Source organism: Coregonus clupeaformis, unplaced genomic scaffold (genome assembly GCF_020615455.1).
Source record: "Coregonus clupeaformis isolate EN_2021a unplaced genomic scaffold, ASM2061545v1 scaf5146, whole genome shotgun sequence".
NCBI classification, from domain to species: domain Eukaryota; kingdom Metazoa; phylum Chordata; class Actinopteri; order Salmoniformes; family Salmonidae; genus Coregonus; species Coregonus clupeaformis.
In genome coordinates this window covers 1-15,828 of record NW_025538600.1, presented here as the reverse complement: position 1 = coordinate 15,828, position 15,828 = coordinate 1, and the positions used below count along the sequence as shown (strand labels likewise).

The following is a 15,828-nucleotide window of genomic DNA, read 5'->3' as shown; positions in this document are numbered from 1 at the left end:
GCATCATGTGTGGAGCCTGGCCATTTAGCCACAATGTCCAAAATCTTCCAGGCACGCATTGAACACTATTTGCACATTGATGCTGTGGAAATTCTTCCTGTTAACAAAGACAGCCTCGTCCCTCTGGCGCAATTATTCTCACATGTGTTCCATCAATTACACCCTACAACGCCAGGGAATCCTGCAATGTCCATAAATGCCCTTTTATGTGTGTGTAAAGTGCAGGCATCCAGCGGGAATGAAACAAATTGTGTCACAATATTAGGTTGTGACAAAGCTGTCAGTGTTTGGGTGATGACTCTGCTGACGGAGGATTGGGACAGACCCAGGTCATCACTGCTGCATTGTTGCATTTTCCCTGTTGCCAAATACCTCAGGGTTGTGATTACTTTCTTCTCCGGTGTAATAGCGTTGTGGCGTCGAGTTGGTGAAGTAATTGCATCTCTAAGGAGATCCACCACAAACATGATTCCTGCACGATCCAATCTGTAGCGTCTCAATAATTCCCTGTCATCCAGTGTTTGCAGGACATCTCTCCTGCCTCCTCTGTTGGCCATTTTGTGCAGCTGCTTAGGGTAACTCCTAAGCCACTAAAAGTCCTCTTCCCTGCTCTTAGCAGATCTCGCCTTAGGAGCCCTTTTAAGCGCTAGGACTCTTGAGGAATAGCTTTTATATTAACTGGGATTTTCGTGTCACTTTTAGGGGAAATTCTAAGAAAACGTCATGCCTCTGAGAATTTTCTTAGAATTTGGCCGCTAGGAGCCACTTTTTGCACAAAAATTCTTTAGAGATACGGGCCCTGGTCTGTTGGTCTGCTTCGTAAGCGTTCCCGGAAGTCTGGCAATGTTGCGCCTCTGGGTTTAGAAACTCTTATTATACCTCACTGTCAGTGGTCTTCAGCCAGCGGCGCTATCAGATGTTGCTACCTCTACATTTGATACTGTTATTGTCATCATCGTTTATAACGTTACTGTTGTATTTAAATGTATGATTTTGTGATGCATATATAGTAAGTCATCAACATCACTGAAAATGAAGTTTTACGCCTATCGTCCGCTGGCCATATTTAGCTAGCTAGTTACCAACATACAGTAGTAGCTAATTAAGTTAGCTAGCTAACGTTAGCGACTCGTTTTGAAAATAATACCTAGTAACGTTAGTTAGCGATATTGCATGATGAACACAACACTGCTAGTTAGCTACTTGTGTCATTTGATGTAGTTAGTATGTGTGGCATTTTGAACCAATAGGCTAGACTTGTGTAACGTTAGCTTGCTAGCTCATGTATTGTGGTTACAACCAAAATATCTGCTGCACACTTTTACAACCACAGCAACACATTGATAATGACATTGTAGCTAGTTATGTAATTATCAAACTAAACCGCTCATCAGTGTGATGAATGTTGTGTGGCTATGTCTTTGTTTGTGTTTGCTGTGTGTTCCTAACATATGTGGTCTCCTATCTCCCTGTGTGATAGGAATGCCCAACGCCAGCACCAGGCCTAAGCGGGGCAGACGGAACCGTCGGGCGCCCAGGGAGGACCCTGCCAGGAATGAGCTGGTGTCTAGGTCACTGGAGAGTGCCCAGCAGTGTCTATTCAACCAAGACTATGGGACTGCCTTCGTCCACTACCTTCTCGTCCTCAACCTGGCTCCTGTGCTGAAGGACTTTGCCAGTGTGGGTAGCAAAGGAAAGCCTGTAGGCCAGGGCTCTCCGACCCGGTTCCTGGAGTGCTACCCTCCTGTAGGTTTCACGCCAACCCAGTTGTAACTAATCTGATTCGGTTTATCAACCAGCTAATTATTAGAATCAGGTGCGCTAGATTAGGGTTGGAGTGAACCTACAGGACTGTAGCTCTCCAGGAACAGGGTTGGAGAGCCCTGCTGTAGGCTATACACCATTCAGCCTGTCTGACAATTGACATTCCCTTTGAACTTTCAGATTTGTTTTATTCAATATTTTTTTGTCACATACACCAGATGGGTGCAGTGAAATTTGTTATTTTACAGGGTCAGCCATAGTAGTATGGTGCCCCTGGAGCAAATTAGGGTTAAGTGCCTTGCTCAAGGGCACATCAACAGATTTTCTAACCTTGTTGGCTCGGGTATTCAAACCAACGACTTTTCGGTTACTGGCCCAACGCTCTAACCGCTAGGCAACCTTTCATTTTGAAGTTGACGTGTGTATTCTCTTTACACATTACAATATAAATGTTTACCACTGAAGGAAAAAGACAAGTGATGTCATTCTTAGATGAAAGCTAGTCTAATACATCACCAACAAAGTTTTTATAATGTGTGTGTTTTTTGTGTGTGTGTTTTCAGGAGTCATTTAGGTTCACTCTGTTCAAATGGGCAGATGAGCTCGACTCTCTGGGGCGCATCCAGGACCTGTTTGACTGCTATGAACAGGCTCTGGAGCTCTTCCCTACTGATGAGGTCATCATCAACAGCATGGGTGAACACCTGTTCAGGTAGCCCTCACTCAACAGTCTGACCGGTGTCTTGCATGTATTGTCTGTAGGCTTGGGAAGACTTTACTAGTCAGTTATTGTGGGGTAACATTGTACCTTAGAATATGCTTGACACAGGATCAATAATAGTTATCTTTTCTTTAATGTCTGCCAATAAATTGTTTGTTTGCATGCAGTGGTGTAAAGTGATTAAACTAGCCAGATAGCGCTGTGTCCTAGTAAATGTGTCACAATATTCTTAGATTGCTCACAATTGTTCCATTCCGATCTTCCATGCACGCTCCAGAATGGGATTCCGTGACGAGGCCGCTGGTCATTTCCACAAGGCCCTGAAGCTAAAGCCGGACTACCCTGAGGCCAAGGAGAACTTCTACCGCGTCGCCAACTGGCTGGTGGAGCGCTGGCACTTCCTGATGCTCAACGACCGCAAGAGGAACCACAAGTACCAGCAGGCCATCCAGAAGGCTGTGGAGGGAGGCTGCAACACTGTGTTAGATATAGGCACAGGGACCGGTATCCTCGGGTGAGATTTCTTTCTGCCTATTACTGTGAAAGGGATAGTTCATCCAAATGCCAAAATTACATGTTGCTTTCCATACCCTGCAAGCGGTCTTTGGACATTTGTGCCACAAATGCTAAAACGGTAGCATTTGGAAACAGTGCCAGCCACTGGTAGGAAAACAATGTAATTTTGTAATTTAGGTGAACTATCCTTTTAAGTGCATCATTTGTTTAATTACAAAACAAATAATTAGTTTAAAGTGATACAATCTTAATGGTTAGTATCTAGCCCAGAGAAATCTACACAGCTCTGGGATTGACTACGTTTGTGTTAAAACACTGTCATGTCTGTGGTCTGTCCATTTCTATTAATTTGTTACTGCTTGTAATCCTTGTTCCTCTCTGGTCTCTCTATGGACAGAATGTGTGCTAAGAAGACCGGGGCGGCTGAGGTGTACGCCTGTGAGCTGTCCAAGACCATGTACGAGCTGGCCTGCGAGGTGGTCACCGCTAACGGAATGAACGGACGCATCAAGATCCTCCATATGAAGTCGCTGGAGATGGAAGTGCCTAAAGACATCCCTAAGAGGTGACCAGGACACCCAAGTCATGCCCATTTTCCGAAAACGTCTGAAACCCTACTTCTATAAAGAGTATCATAAATACCCCCCCACCCCCCCAAAAAATAATAATAATGCACTAGTCTTTTTCTACTAGCACTGACTATGCTGATAACTACTTTGTTGAGGGAAAATATACTTGCTAAGACTGATGTGTTGTCTCACCTACCTTACTTTAAGATGAATGCACTAATGTAAGTGGCTCTGGATAAGAGCGTCTTCTAAATGACTAAAATGTAAGCTGTGTCCCGGAAACCGTCCCTATTTGTCCTCTAATGTTTGTGTGATGTTTTTTTTCCTGTGGTAGGGTATCGCTGGTTGTCACGGAGACTGTGGATGCTGGCCTATTTGGTGAGGGCATTATAGAGAGCCTTATACACGCCTGGAATCATCTGCTTTTGCCTCCACAGGTAATTAACTAGCATAGGCAGCCATGTTCAGGATTTATTTTATGTTCTGTGATGTCACGAGAGGCTACACAGCTTTCAGCGGGATTGCTCAAGTAGTGCAAGGAGACCAGGTTCAACCAAAACAAGGATTTTATTAAAGGTCTTGGGAAACTAACGAAAGTATAACACAATTCTGTTCTCTGGTGGCTCTTTAAGGGTTAACAGTTCAGGGATGTCTCTTCCACATCCAAAATCATAACTCTCCCTCGCTCAAATAACTTTTCCCCAGTCTTACTGTATTCCACGTTGCAGCTAGTGGCCAACCCAGCAAAACGTCCTTCCAAATGTCCCACACGTATTTCCACAGGTGCATATATCCAAAGGTGAGTATTTCCCCCAAAGGTAAGTATCTCCAAATCCTTATATTCCTCATGGAAGTGGACGTGCAGCACTCTTGTCCTCCAGAGAGCCCACCTTGGAGACCGTGTCTCTTCCCTTCAACAAACCTTCAGCTCCTCAGCTCCTGATTGGTTTCAGCTGCGTGGGAAGATTGGCCATAGAGGGTTGGAGTTCCCGACCATACCAGCAGATGGAGCCATAGCTGTCTGGGTTTGCAGCCATCTCAGGGGGATGTACGCCCTCCAGGACACAGCCTCTCGTGACATCACATCCCCTCCTCGGGACCGACGTCCTCGTCGGGTAAAGGCAGCGAAGAAGGCATCACGCCGGGAGAGGGCGTCCGCATTGCCGTGGTGCTTGCCAGACTGCTCTCTCTTCAACTCCTCCAACTCTAGGACCAGGGACTCAGCCTCCTGTTGTCTCTCCTTGAGTTTCTTACTGAACGCATCAGCCTTGGTTTTAGCAGAGTTTAGCTTCTGTTGAGCAGCTTTCAGTTCCTTCTCTCTCTCTGCCTCCGCATTCTTCATCTTGTTCTCCAACACCTTGTACTTCTCCTCTGCCTTCTTCTGGACCTCCTTACTACTGCGCAGGGTCTCCTCACACTCCTCGATGGTCCTGCGCAGCCTCTCCAGCTCCTCCTGTTGCTTAGGGAAGGAGCTCTGTTGGAGTTTAGCCTGGAGGATATCTAACTCTTCTGTCTTCATGTCTAACTGTTGCTTTAACAAACGATACCTCTCAGCGGTCCCCTTCAGACCAGACAGTTCTTTGTCCAGATTCTGTAGCTCCGTCTCTGTGTCGGTCTGGGCACCTGCCATCCCTATCAGAGCCCGGGCGGGAGTGAGTAACTCGGAGGATTGCACCGGAGCCTTCCCAGGATGAGTCTTGCCTCTCCGTTTCCGAGGTACTCGGGTTATCCTCTCCTGAGACTCTCTCCAGAGTGGGTAAAAAGGCTGGGCAGTCTCGTCCAATTAGGACAGGGACGGGGAGGGAATCAACCACCCCCGCCGTCGTGTGTATGGTTCCCCGTGTGCTGGTCATTGTAAGTTCAGTAATGGGGTATTCTCTGGTGTCCCCATGGACACAGGAAACTGGGAGGACTTTCCCCGGGGTCAGACACGTTGGGCCCACCAAATCCTTACGCACCAGGGTGGCCCGGCTACCAGAATCCAGTAAGGCCTCCACATCATGGTGATTCACAGTTACGGGCAGGTGGGGGGTCGATCTGGGCCGCCATCTACGACTCCCAAGAGCGAGGCAAAACGATGTGTGGGTGCTGAGCTGGAGGACTCCCGCAGTGGGCATAGGTTCATCGGCTGGTTTCCCACACTGCCAGGAGATATGTCCCATCTCCCCCACACCGGTAACACTGTCGAGGTTCCCCATCCTGGTGTACTCTTCTTGGACCCGCCTGGTTTCTGGCTCCCCCTGGAGCCGGGATAAGTCCTGACGTGGCTGGGTTCGAGACCTTGGGGTCCTTTGGACGGGTTCTTCCCATTTGTGGTGGGGCCGCACTCCTGGGGTCTTTTCGGGAAGCATTCAGCATCTCCGCTGTGGCCTGGTACTTTTCCACAGCTTCCACGGTCCGATCAGCCGTGGTCAAGGCCTGTTGACTGATGAACCGTTTTGCCTCATAAGGCAGGGCGCGTAGGTAACGATCCACCACAACGGCCTCCACCACCGCCGCTGCTGTATTCCTCTGCGGATCCAGCCATTTCCTTGCGATTCGGACAAGTTCATGCATCTGCGCCCGAGGAGGTTGGTCTGGTTGGAAGGTCCAACTGTGAAGCGCTGGGCCATACCAAACTTTGTGAGTCCATATCTGCTGAGGATCTCAGACTTCAGGGCATCATAGTCAGTAACCTGGTCAGGGCCCAGGTCCCGGACAGCATTCAGCGCTTCCCCGGTTAGAAAGGGGGCTAACAGACCAACCCACTGTTGCTTGGGCCAGGCTTCCCTAGTGGCCGTGGCCTCAAATGCATGCAGGTATGCCTCAATGTCATCGGTAGCTCCCATCTTAGATATAAAGTCACTTGCCTTTATTGGGCGGGTATTTTGGACCACCCTCTGTCTCTGCAACTGCAATTCCTCTGCCTTCAGAAGGTTGGCTTTCTTTGCTCCTCCAAGAGAGCCACGTTTGCTTGCATCTGGGCTTGCTGGCCAGCAACAAGGGCTTTCAATATGTCCTCCATTTCAGTCGGCGGGGAGCCTACGGCCAACTTGGAAAACTGGGTGATCAAACCTTCGGTATCCTCCTCTGACATGCACTATTAACGCTTTGAGCGTGCCCGTATTCTCCACCATCTGTGATGTCACGAGAGGCTACACAGCTTTCAGCGGGATTGCTCAAGTAGTGCAAGGAGACCAGGTTCAACCAAAACAAGGATTTTATTAAAGGTCTTGGGAAACTAACGAAAGTATAACACAATTCTGTTCTCTGGTGGCTCTTTAAGGGTTAACAGTTCAGGGATGTCTCTTCCACATCCAAAATCATAACTCTCCCTCGCTCAAATAACTTTTCCCCAGTCTTACTGTATTCCACGTTGCAGCTAGTGGCCAACCCAGCAAAACGTCCTTCCAAATGTCCCACACGTATTTCCACAGGTGCATATATCCAAAGGTGAGTATTTCCCAAAGGTAAGTATCTCCAAATCCTTATATTCCTCATGGAAGTGGACGTGCAGCACTCTTGTCCTCCAGAGAGCCCACCTTGGAGACCGTGTCTCTTCCCTTCAACAAACCTTCAGCTCCTCAGCTCCTGATTGGTTTCAGCTGCGTGGGAAGATTGGCCATAGAGGGTTGGAGTTCCCGACCATACCAGCAGATGGAGCCATAGCTGTCTGGGTTTGCAGCCATCTCAGGGGGATGTAACGTCCCTCCAGGACACAGCCTCTCGTGACATCACAGTTCATATAGAGTTTCTCACTGTAATGAATACAAGCCACCCTTTAGTGCAAGTCTGAAACCGTTACCATGATTAGGAAGTAACATGTATTGATTATTTATTTCCCAACACTTTCGCATAACATTTTCAGTTTCATCACAACAGTGGATTGAGATTCCAGTTATGTTCATGTTTTTCATTCATTTAACAGGATTGGCTGTCTCAATTCAACACAAGTGATCGCAAAGGAATCTTCAAAAGAGGCTTTACCTATATTTTTGTATCACAATGATAAAACATGATTATGAAGTATCAATCCTTTTATGTTAAATGTCCTTTATCCAGCCAAATCTAATGTTCTCCTGTTTATTGGCAAAGAGATTCATCCAAAATAATTTAAGGTTACAGTAGGAGACTGTGGTCCTCTGTAGCTCAGCTGGTAGAGCACGGCGCTTGTAACGCCAAGGTAGTGGGTTCGATCCCCGGGACCACCCATACACACACAAAAAAATAAAAAATATGTATGCACGCATGACTGTAAGTCGCTTTGGATAAAAGCGTCTGCTAAATGGCATATTATTATTATTATTATTATTATTACTACAGTACCAACCAACCACCTTCCTCAATATTAAAATGCAGCCAATATAAGTCAACAGTGCCATCTATGGTCTCAATGCGATACTACATTTGAGGTAAAAAAAATAATGAAAGGATAGATGAAAATCCTTTATATAAAGATTCCCTACAGACAAGTGCATTTAGCAAACATATACTATAAATTGCAACAACAAATAAAATCCTATTATAGCTAAGTTAATGGCATGAGGCCTGATCTATGAACACGTGAAGGCTCACTTTCTAGTCCTTCCACTGCAGAGTACCCAGGACCCATCCACGCCTCCATCCCAAACAGGCCGGGTCATCCCTGCCGGAGCCACTGTGTTTGGGATGGCTGTCCAGTGCCTGGAGATCCGCCGCCATCACAGGTGACCTGTCCTTCTGTTGTTAATCAAGGCTAACTTAAGTCAGTCAGACATTGTTCTTCAATGACGGATTTAGTTGTATAATTTATTTTGCGCGTTTCACACTCAATGCCTCAGCATGTAGAACAGTAGCCCAAATATCAACAAGTTCAGCTTTCGTGTCCTTATCTGTCGGAATATTTCATTGTCGACATGGAACAACAGCTGAAGGCCATATGTCCCTGGAGGTAGTATGTGTTTGTGTGTGTGTGGGTAAACAGACACCGGTGTTAATATTAATGTCATACCATCTATTTATAACTATGTGCCTGCAGGCTGTGTGTGTCTGAGGTGGGGGGCCTGGCCATGGCTGCAGCCGGAGAGCTCCACAGCCCAGTAAGCTGCAGCTCAGAGGATGACTCCACGGAGCCCTACACCACAGAGAGACTGAGCAGGCTGCCTGGAGGCTACACCCCCCTCACTGAACCCTTCAATGCCCTGGACATAGACTTCAACAACGTACAGGTCAGCGGCAGTATAGCTTCTTCATATATACATAGATAACATTTAAACCAGAAATCTCTATGGGGAATCTACTGAACTGTTAGTTATCATCAACAGCTACGATTTACAGCCTCACAGTGGCATTGCTGTGTGTAGATTCTGTATAATGATAACAAAACAATATCTTGTATGTCAAGAGCCTAGCTAGCGTGAGATTTGGCTATGGGTTCCAAGAATACAAGAGCAGTGATTCTACCGTAATTTTCGGACTATAAGCCGCGCCTTTTTTCCCATTTTTCGACCCTGCGGCTTATATAACGGTGCGGCTAATCTATGGATTTTTACAGCTAACGGCCACTAGAAGACCTCCTAAATCTATGGATTTTACAGGTTACAGTCCACCAACTTTAACTCTATGGGCTCTATGACCGGTCCGCGTCCCCCACCTTTAAGCAGCGGGCTCCAGCAGGAAAAGCTGGAGGCCGGAAAAGAGTGAGACAGGTAGCGCGCAAAAGTAAAAGTGGAACCGAGAGTGGTACGAGAGACAGAATGAGAGACAGAACGAGAGCAAGACAGACAGACATTACGAGAGCGAGACAGTTTGTGCAATTACCGTATATTTTAAGCAGCCGTGTTGCTGCAACTTTAGGCTTACGCGCTTACTGTCGCGTTACAGGCACTTTATTTTGCACTTAAAAAAAAACACATTTAATTTAGCCATTGATATTGCCTCGTCAAGCGCTGTAAGCTTTGTTTTTTGTTATGGTACTACTGTAGGCTATAATGTAGCTAAATATTCAAAGATGTGCACACTTTTTCAAGGTTTTTCAAAAATAACCAAAGTTAAGTGGTTAAATGATTGTGACGCTATTAACTAATTTTGCTGGGGAACCCCTAGCACTCCCTCAAGGACCACTGGTTGAAAACCACTGCTGTAGATCACTGCCGGTATGTGCGCTGGGAGCGCACCGTTTAAGTTTGAAAGTTGAAAAGTTTGTGTGTCTGAAACGCTATGTGATACAGTACAGTTTACACAGCACAGTATATGTTCTGTAGCTACTATTGCACTAAATGGGAACACTTGAATACGTTATGCAAATATGCAACTTATGCAAATATGTTAATAAATGGGAGCTTCCTCAAGCAGCCATCTCTTTCCCGACAATCCCCTCTGTGCACGAACCCTTACATATGGTAATTAAACATTAAAACACCTGCGGCTTATAGTCCAGTGCGGCTTATAGTGCAGAAAATACGGTAATTATGCTATGCTAACTGTGCCCCAGGAGCTGGAGGGTCTGTGCTCCAGGGAGGTGAGCCGGGTGCGTCTACCCGTAACTGGGGAGGGTCTGCTAGACGCTCTGGCTGTGTGGTTCCAGCTCCACCTGGATCAGGAGAGCAGCCTGTCCACCGGACCTATGGAGGACACTTGCTGGGAGCAGGCCATCTACCCTGTTCAAACACCACACAGTAAGATCATTTATATCAGACATGTATGTACACTGCGTGTACAAAACATTAGCAACACCTTCCTAATATTGAGTTGCGCCCCCTTTTGCCCTCAGAACAGCCGCAGTTCGTCGGGGCATGGACTCTACAAGGTGTCAAGCGTTCCACAGGGATGCTGGCCCATGTTGACTCCAATTTTTCCCAAAGTTGTGTCAAGTTGGCTGGATGTCCTTTGGGTGGTGGGCCATTCTTGAAACTGCTGAGTGTGAAAAACCCAGCAGCGTTGCAGTTCTTGACACACTCAAACCGGTGTGCCTGGCACCTACTGCCATACCCCATTCAAAGGCACTTGAATCTTTTGTCTTGCCCATTCACCCTCTGAATGGCACACATACACAATGCCTGTCTCAAGGCTTTAAAAAAAATCCTTCTTTAACCTGTCTCCACCCAGTCATCTACACTGATTGAGGTGGATTTAACAAGTGACATCAATAAGGGATCATAGCTTTCACCTGGATTCACCTGGTCAATCTGTCATGGAAAGAGCAGGTGTTTGTAATGTTTTGTTCACTCAGTGTATATACACATGCAGTGAGGTAGTATATTTAGACAACTGCACACTACTCCTCTGTAGGAGTCAGATCTAGTGTTGCTCTATCTATAGAGCAGTATGTTTAAACATCTCTACGTAGAGCCCTTTAATCATACAGTAGAGATGCACATAATGCACTGCCTAAACACAGATTCTCCTGAGATCCACTCAGCACAGCTATACAGTAATACTTACATATTTGTTACCATATAAATTACACATATTACATACTGTACATAATATATAAAAATGGTGTTCTTGCATATTCCACTGTAATATTTGTCCCCTTCCGATGTTTGCAATGCAATTCCACATTCTGTCAAACGGGGGCAGTAGGCTACATATTGAAGAAACCCATTCCTTTGAAGACATTAGGCAATGACTGAAGTCAACGTACAGTCTACATATCTGACCTCAAGGCTGTTATTAGTTGGCTTTGGTTTGCCTAGCTTGATTCCATGACCATTCAAATGGATTGAATGTATTATACGCAAATAGGCTTGACCTTTGTCAACAAACAATTCTGTACTCCTTTACCCTGTCAGGCTGTTGTGCTCCTTCCAGACGTAGAACAACTAAGTGAAGTTGTAGTGTTGACATTGAGATGCATCATCATTCAGCTACAGAGCTCAGTGTCTCTTTACAGCAGTGTTGCTAATTGACAGGGGCAGCGTCTAGGGACCAGCCAGACGCCATCCCCACCACCTTTTCCCGGTGATCATCGACATCCATTTCCCGGCCGCCGTGGCGAGACAGACGGGTGCACCGGGGATCGCCTGTGACACTCTTTAGTGTTCATGAATCTCTTATAGGATATAAATATGTATTTTCCCCAAACGCCCCCTGACAACGACAAACCACACGCTGACGTGATGACACAAACAGATGTTATTCCTACAGCGCTCTCTCTCTCTCTCTTGTGCCTCCCTCCCTCCTGAATCTCATTTCCCTCGTTCCCCTGCTCCTACCCCTCTCTTCCTCTCTCTCCCTCTTTCTTTTTGTGCAGTGGCAAAGCGTCTTGTTCCATGCCAGTTCTGTTTACTTGTTGTTGTGGTTCATGAATAAACAGTTATGTGCGCAACAAGGTCTTATAAAAAGAAAGAAATCAACTTGTTAAGATATGCCAATAATTTGTATGTAATTTACGTTTTCTTTTGCAATTCTACATGCTTTATTTGTTAGACTAAAAGAGGGTCACACCCATCAAAACAAATTTACATACACTGAGTGTACGAAACATTAGAAATACCTGCTCTTTCCATGACATAGACTGACCAAGTGAATCCAGGTGAAAGCTATGATCCGTTATTGATGTCACTTATTAAATCCACTTCAATTAGTGTAGATGAAGGGGTGGAGACAGGTTAAAGAAGGATTTTTAAGCCTTGAGACAATTGAGACAGGCATTGTGTATGTGCGCCATTCAGAGGGTGAATGGGCAAGACAAAATATTGAAGTGCTATTCTTGACTGTTATTGTATACAATTTGAGGTATATACACGATGGTGCAACTCATTGGATGGTTGTTAATTCAATGTCAATGGGTTTGTATCTGTCCTTATTCAAATGAACCATAAAATGAAATGTCTGGTCAGATTTCCCCCTGAGGCCTGGTGACGAGCTCATCGTGGAGATCTCCTGCCGGGACGCCTACCTGAGACTCTGCAGCGTTGCCGTAGCGCGAGACGGACGAGAGTTCCGTCTAGACGACTGTCTGGATCCAGACCAACCTAGAAACAACCCAGGCCAAAGTGGCAATCCCAAGCCAAGCCTGAACGCCGAGGCAGAACTGTGCAGCGCCCTAGCCTGCCTCGGGACAGAGCAGAGCAGTGGACCTCGAGACTACACCATGCTGGAGTGTGCTGAAATGGCCCTCCTCAACAACCAGCCCTACCACGATAGTTTCCGCAGGGCACTGGCTAAACTCATCACCAACCTGAAGGACGCTCGTTCGGTCCAGGGTCCCAGCCAGGGTCAAGGGTTAGCGGTCATGCCTCTCACTGACCCTCCCAGTGGCCCTATGGACCCTGGTCCCGACCCCTTCTACGTGCTGGACGTGTCTGAGGGCTTCTCTGTCCTCTCCCTCATGGCAGCCAGTCAGGGCCAGGTGAAGGCATATAGTTCGGTAGAGAAGACCCAGCACCAGGCGGTGCTCAGGAGGCTGGCCAAGGCCAACGGTGTCCCAGAGGAGGCTCTCGAGTTCTGGCTGAACCAGGTGGAGGATGAGCAGGCGGTGCTCCAGAGACCCTCCAGGGAGAAGCTGTGGAGCGCCATCATATTAGACTGTGTGGAGACCTGTGGCTTAGTCAGGCAGAAGCTGATGGAGAAAGCCACCCTGGCCAGGTAGGACGATGTAGCAAGCGCTGCTGGGAAAGGTAGTTTTGGTAGTAACAGGGTAGTATGTATAACGTGCTGGGGGAATTTGATAGTGTTTTAGGAATGAGGTGGGATTGTTGATCATATCTCGAATGTTGATATTAATCTTCAGTGTTATCATATTGGGAAAAATATACTATTTGGGTTTAGAAGAATATGTCCCTTTTTGTATGTTTTTATTGTCAGCAATTGTTTGTTTGTTTGGGTGGGATCCATCCATGGCAGGTGTCTGTTGGAGGACGGCGGTCAGATCTTCCCAGAGAGGATTGTGTTGTACGGGATGCTGGTAGAGTCTGACAGCCTGCTCCTGGAGAGTGCTGTCCAGGGCCAGGAGCCTACACTGGGCTTCAACATCGCCCCGTTCATCAACCAGTTCACTGTGAGTTATTGACAACTGCCTAGATTCACTGCATGCGTACTGTATCTCCCCACCTGTCTTGAATATGTCGTAACTAGGGCCTGAGGTTTTAATGATATAGTTAAGCAATAAGGCCCAAGGGGGTGTGGTATATGGCCAAGGGGTGTTCTTATGCACGACGCAACGCAGAGTGCCTGGATACAGCCCTTAGCTGTGGTATATTGGTCATATACCACAAACACCTGAGGTGCCAAATTGCAGTAAAAATAAATGTTTTGTCATACCCGTGGTAAACGGTCTGATATACCATGGCTGTCAGCCAATCAGCATTCAGGGCTCGAACCACCCAGTTTATAGTTATATGCTCTTTCCATGACATAGGTGAACAGGTGAATCCAGGTGAAAGCTATGATCCCGTATTGATGTCACTTGTTAAATCCTCTTAAATCAGTGTAGATGAAGTGGAGGAGACAGGTTCAAGAAGGATTTTTTTAAAGGCCTTGAGACAATTGAGACGTGGATTGTGTATGTGTGCCATTCAGAGGGTGAATGGGCAAGACAAAAGATCCCTGAACGCTTTCGACACCTTGTAGAGTCCATGCCCCGACGAATTTAGTCTGTTCTGAGGGCAAAAGTGGTGCAACTCAATATTAGGAAGGGGTTCCTAATGTTTCATACACTCAGTGTGTGTGTGTGTATATATATATATATATATATGTATATACAGTGGGGAAAAAAAGTATTTAGTCAGCCACCAGTTGTGCAAGTTCTCCCACTTAAAAAGATGAGAGAGGCATGTAATTTTCATCATAGGTACACGTTAACTATGACAGACAAAATGAGATTTTTTTCTCTCCAGAAAATCACATTGTAGGATTTTATGAATTTATTTGCAAATTATGGTGGAAAATAAGTATTTGGTCAATAACAAAAGTTTCTCAATACTTTGTTATATACCCTTTGTTGGCAATGACACGGTCAAACATTTTCGTAAGTCTTCGCAAAGTTTTTACACTGTTGCTGGTATTTTGGCCCATTCCTCCATGCAGATCTCTCCTCTAGAGCAGTGATGTTTTGGGGCTGTAGCTAGGCAACACAGACTTTCAACTCCCCCCAAAGATTTTCTCATGGGGTTGAGATCTGGAGACTGTAAGGCCACCCAGGACCTTGAAATGCTTCTTACGAAGCCACTCCTTTTGCCCGGGCGGTGTGTTTGGGATCATTGTCATGCTGAAAGACCCAGCCACGTTTCTCTTCAATTCCCTTTGCTGATGGAAGGAGGTTTTCACTCAAAATTTCACATACATGGTCCCATTCATTTCTTTCCTTTACACGGATCAGTCGTCCTGGTCCCTTTGCAGAAAAAACAGCCCCAAAGCATGATGTTTCCACCCCCATGCTTCACAGTAGGTATGGTGTTCTTTGGATGCAACTCAGCATTCTTTGTCCTCCAAACACGACGAGTTGAGTTTACCAAAAAGTTCTATTTTGTTTTTAGTTTCTCTTCTGGATCATCCAAATGTACTCTAGCAAACTTCAGACGAGGCCTGGACATGTACTGTCTTAAGCAGGGGGACACGTCTCGCACTGCAGGATTTGAGTCCCTGGCGTGCGTAGGTGTGTTACTGATGGTAGGCTTTGTTACTTTGGTCCCAGGCTCTCTGCAGGTCATTCACTAGGGTCCCCCGTGGGTTCTGGGATTTTGCTCACCGTTCTTGTGATCATTTTGACCCCACGGGGTGAGATCTTGCGTGGAGCCCCCAGATCGAGGGAGATTATCAGTGGTCTTGTATGTCTTCCATTTCCTAATAATTGCTCCCACAGTTGATTTCTTCAAACCAAGCTGCTTACCTATTGCAGATTCAGTCTTCCCCAGCCTGGTGTCCAGGTCTACAATTTTGTTTCTGGTGTCCTTTGACAGCTCTTTGGTCTTGGCCATAGTGGAGTTTGGGAGTGTGACTGTTTGAGGTTGTGGACAGGTGTCTTATATACTGATAACAAGTTCAAACAGGTGCCATTATTACAGGTAACGAGTGGGAGGACAGAGGAGCCTCTTAAAGAAGAAGTTATAGGTCTACTGAGAGCCTAGAACTCTTGCTTGTTTGTAGGTGACCAAATACTTATTTTCCAACTTAATTTGCAAAAATTCATTAAAAATCCTACAATGTGATTTTTCTGGATTTTCTTTCTCTCAATTTGTCTGTCATAGTTGACGTGTACCTATGATGAAAATTACAGGCCTCTCTCATCTTTTTAAGTGAGAGGACTTCACAATTGGTGGCTGACTAAATACTTTTTTTCCCCACTGTATATAGATA

General features: G+C 46.2%; 1 protein-coding gene across 3 annotated transcripts; it reads left to right on the top strand.

Annotated features, from left to right (window-relative positions):
* Positions 1 to 336: 336 nt before the first annotated feature.
* LOC123490859 (protein arginine N-methyltransferase 9-like) lies at positions 337 to 13,119 on the top strand (the record flags this gene model as incomplete). 3 transcript variants are annotated; one of them, XM_045220708.1, is given in 10 exon segments in its annotated part: positions 337 to 1,009; positions 1,481 to 1,680; positions 2,328 to 2,476; positions 2,763 to 2,999; positions 3,399 to 3,566; positions 3,905 to 4,007; positions 8,146 to 8,255; positions 8,567 to 8,756; positions 10,022 to 10,205; positions 12,372 to 13,119. In XM_045220708.1, coding segments are annotated over 9 exon segments (2,087 nt in total), but the record flags the coding sequence as incomplete, so codon positions are not given.
* Positions 13,120 to 15,828: the final 2,709 nt, after the last annotated feature.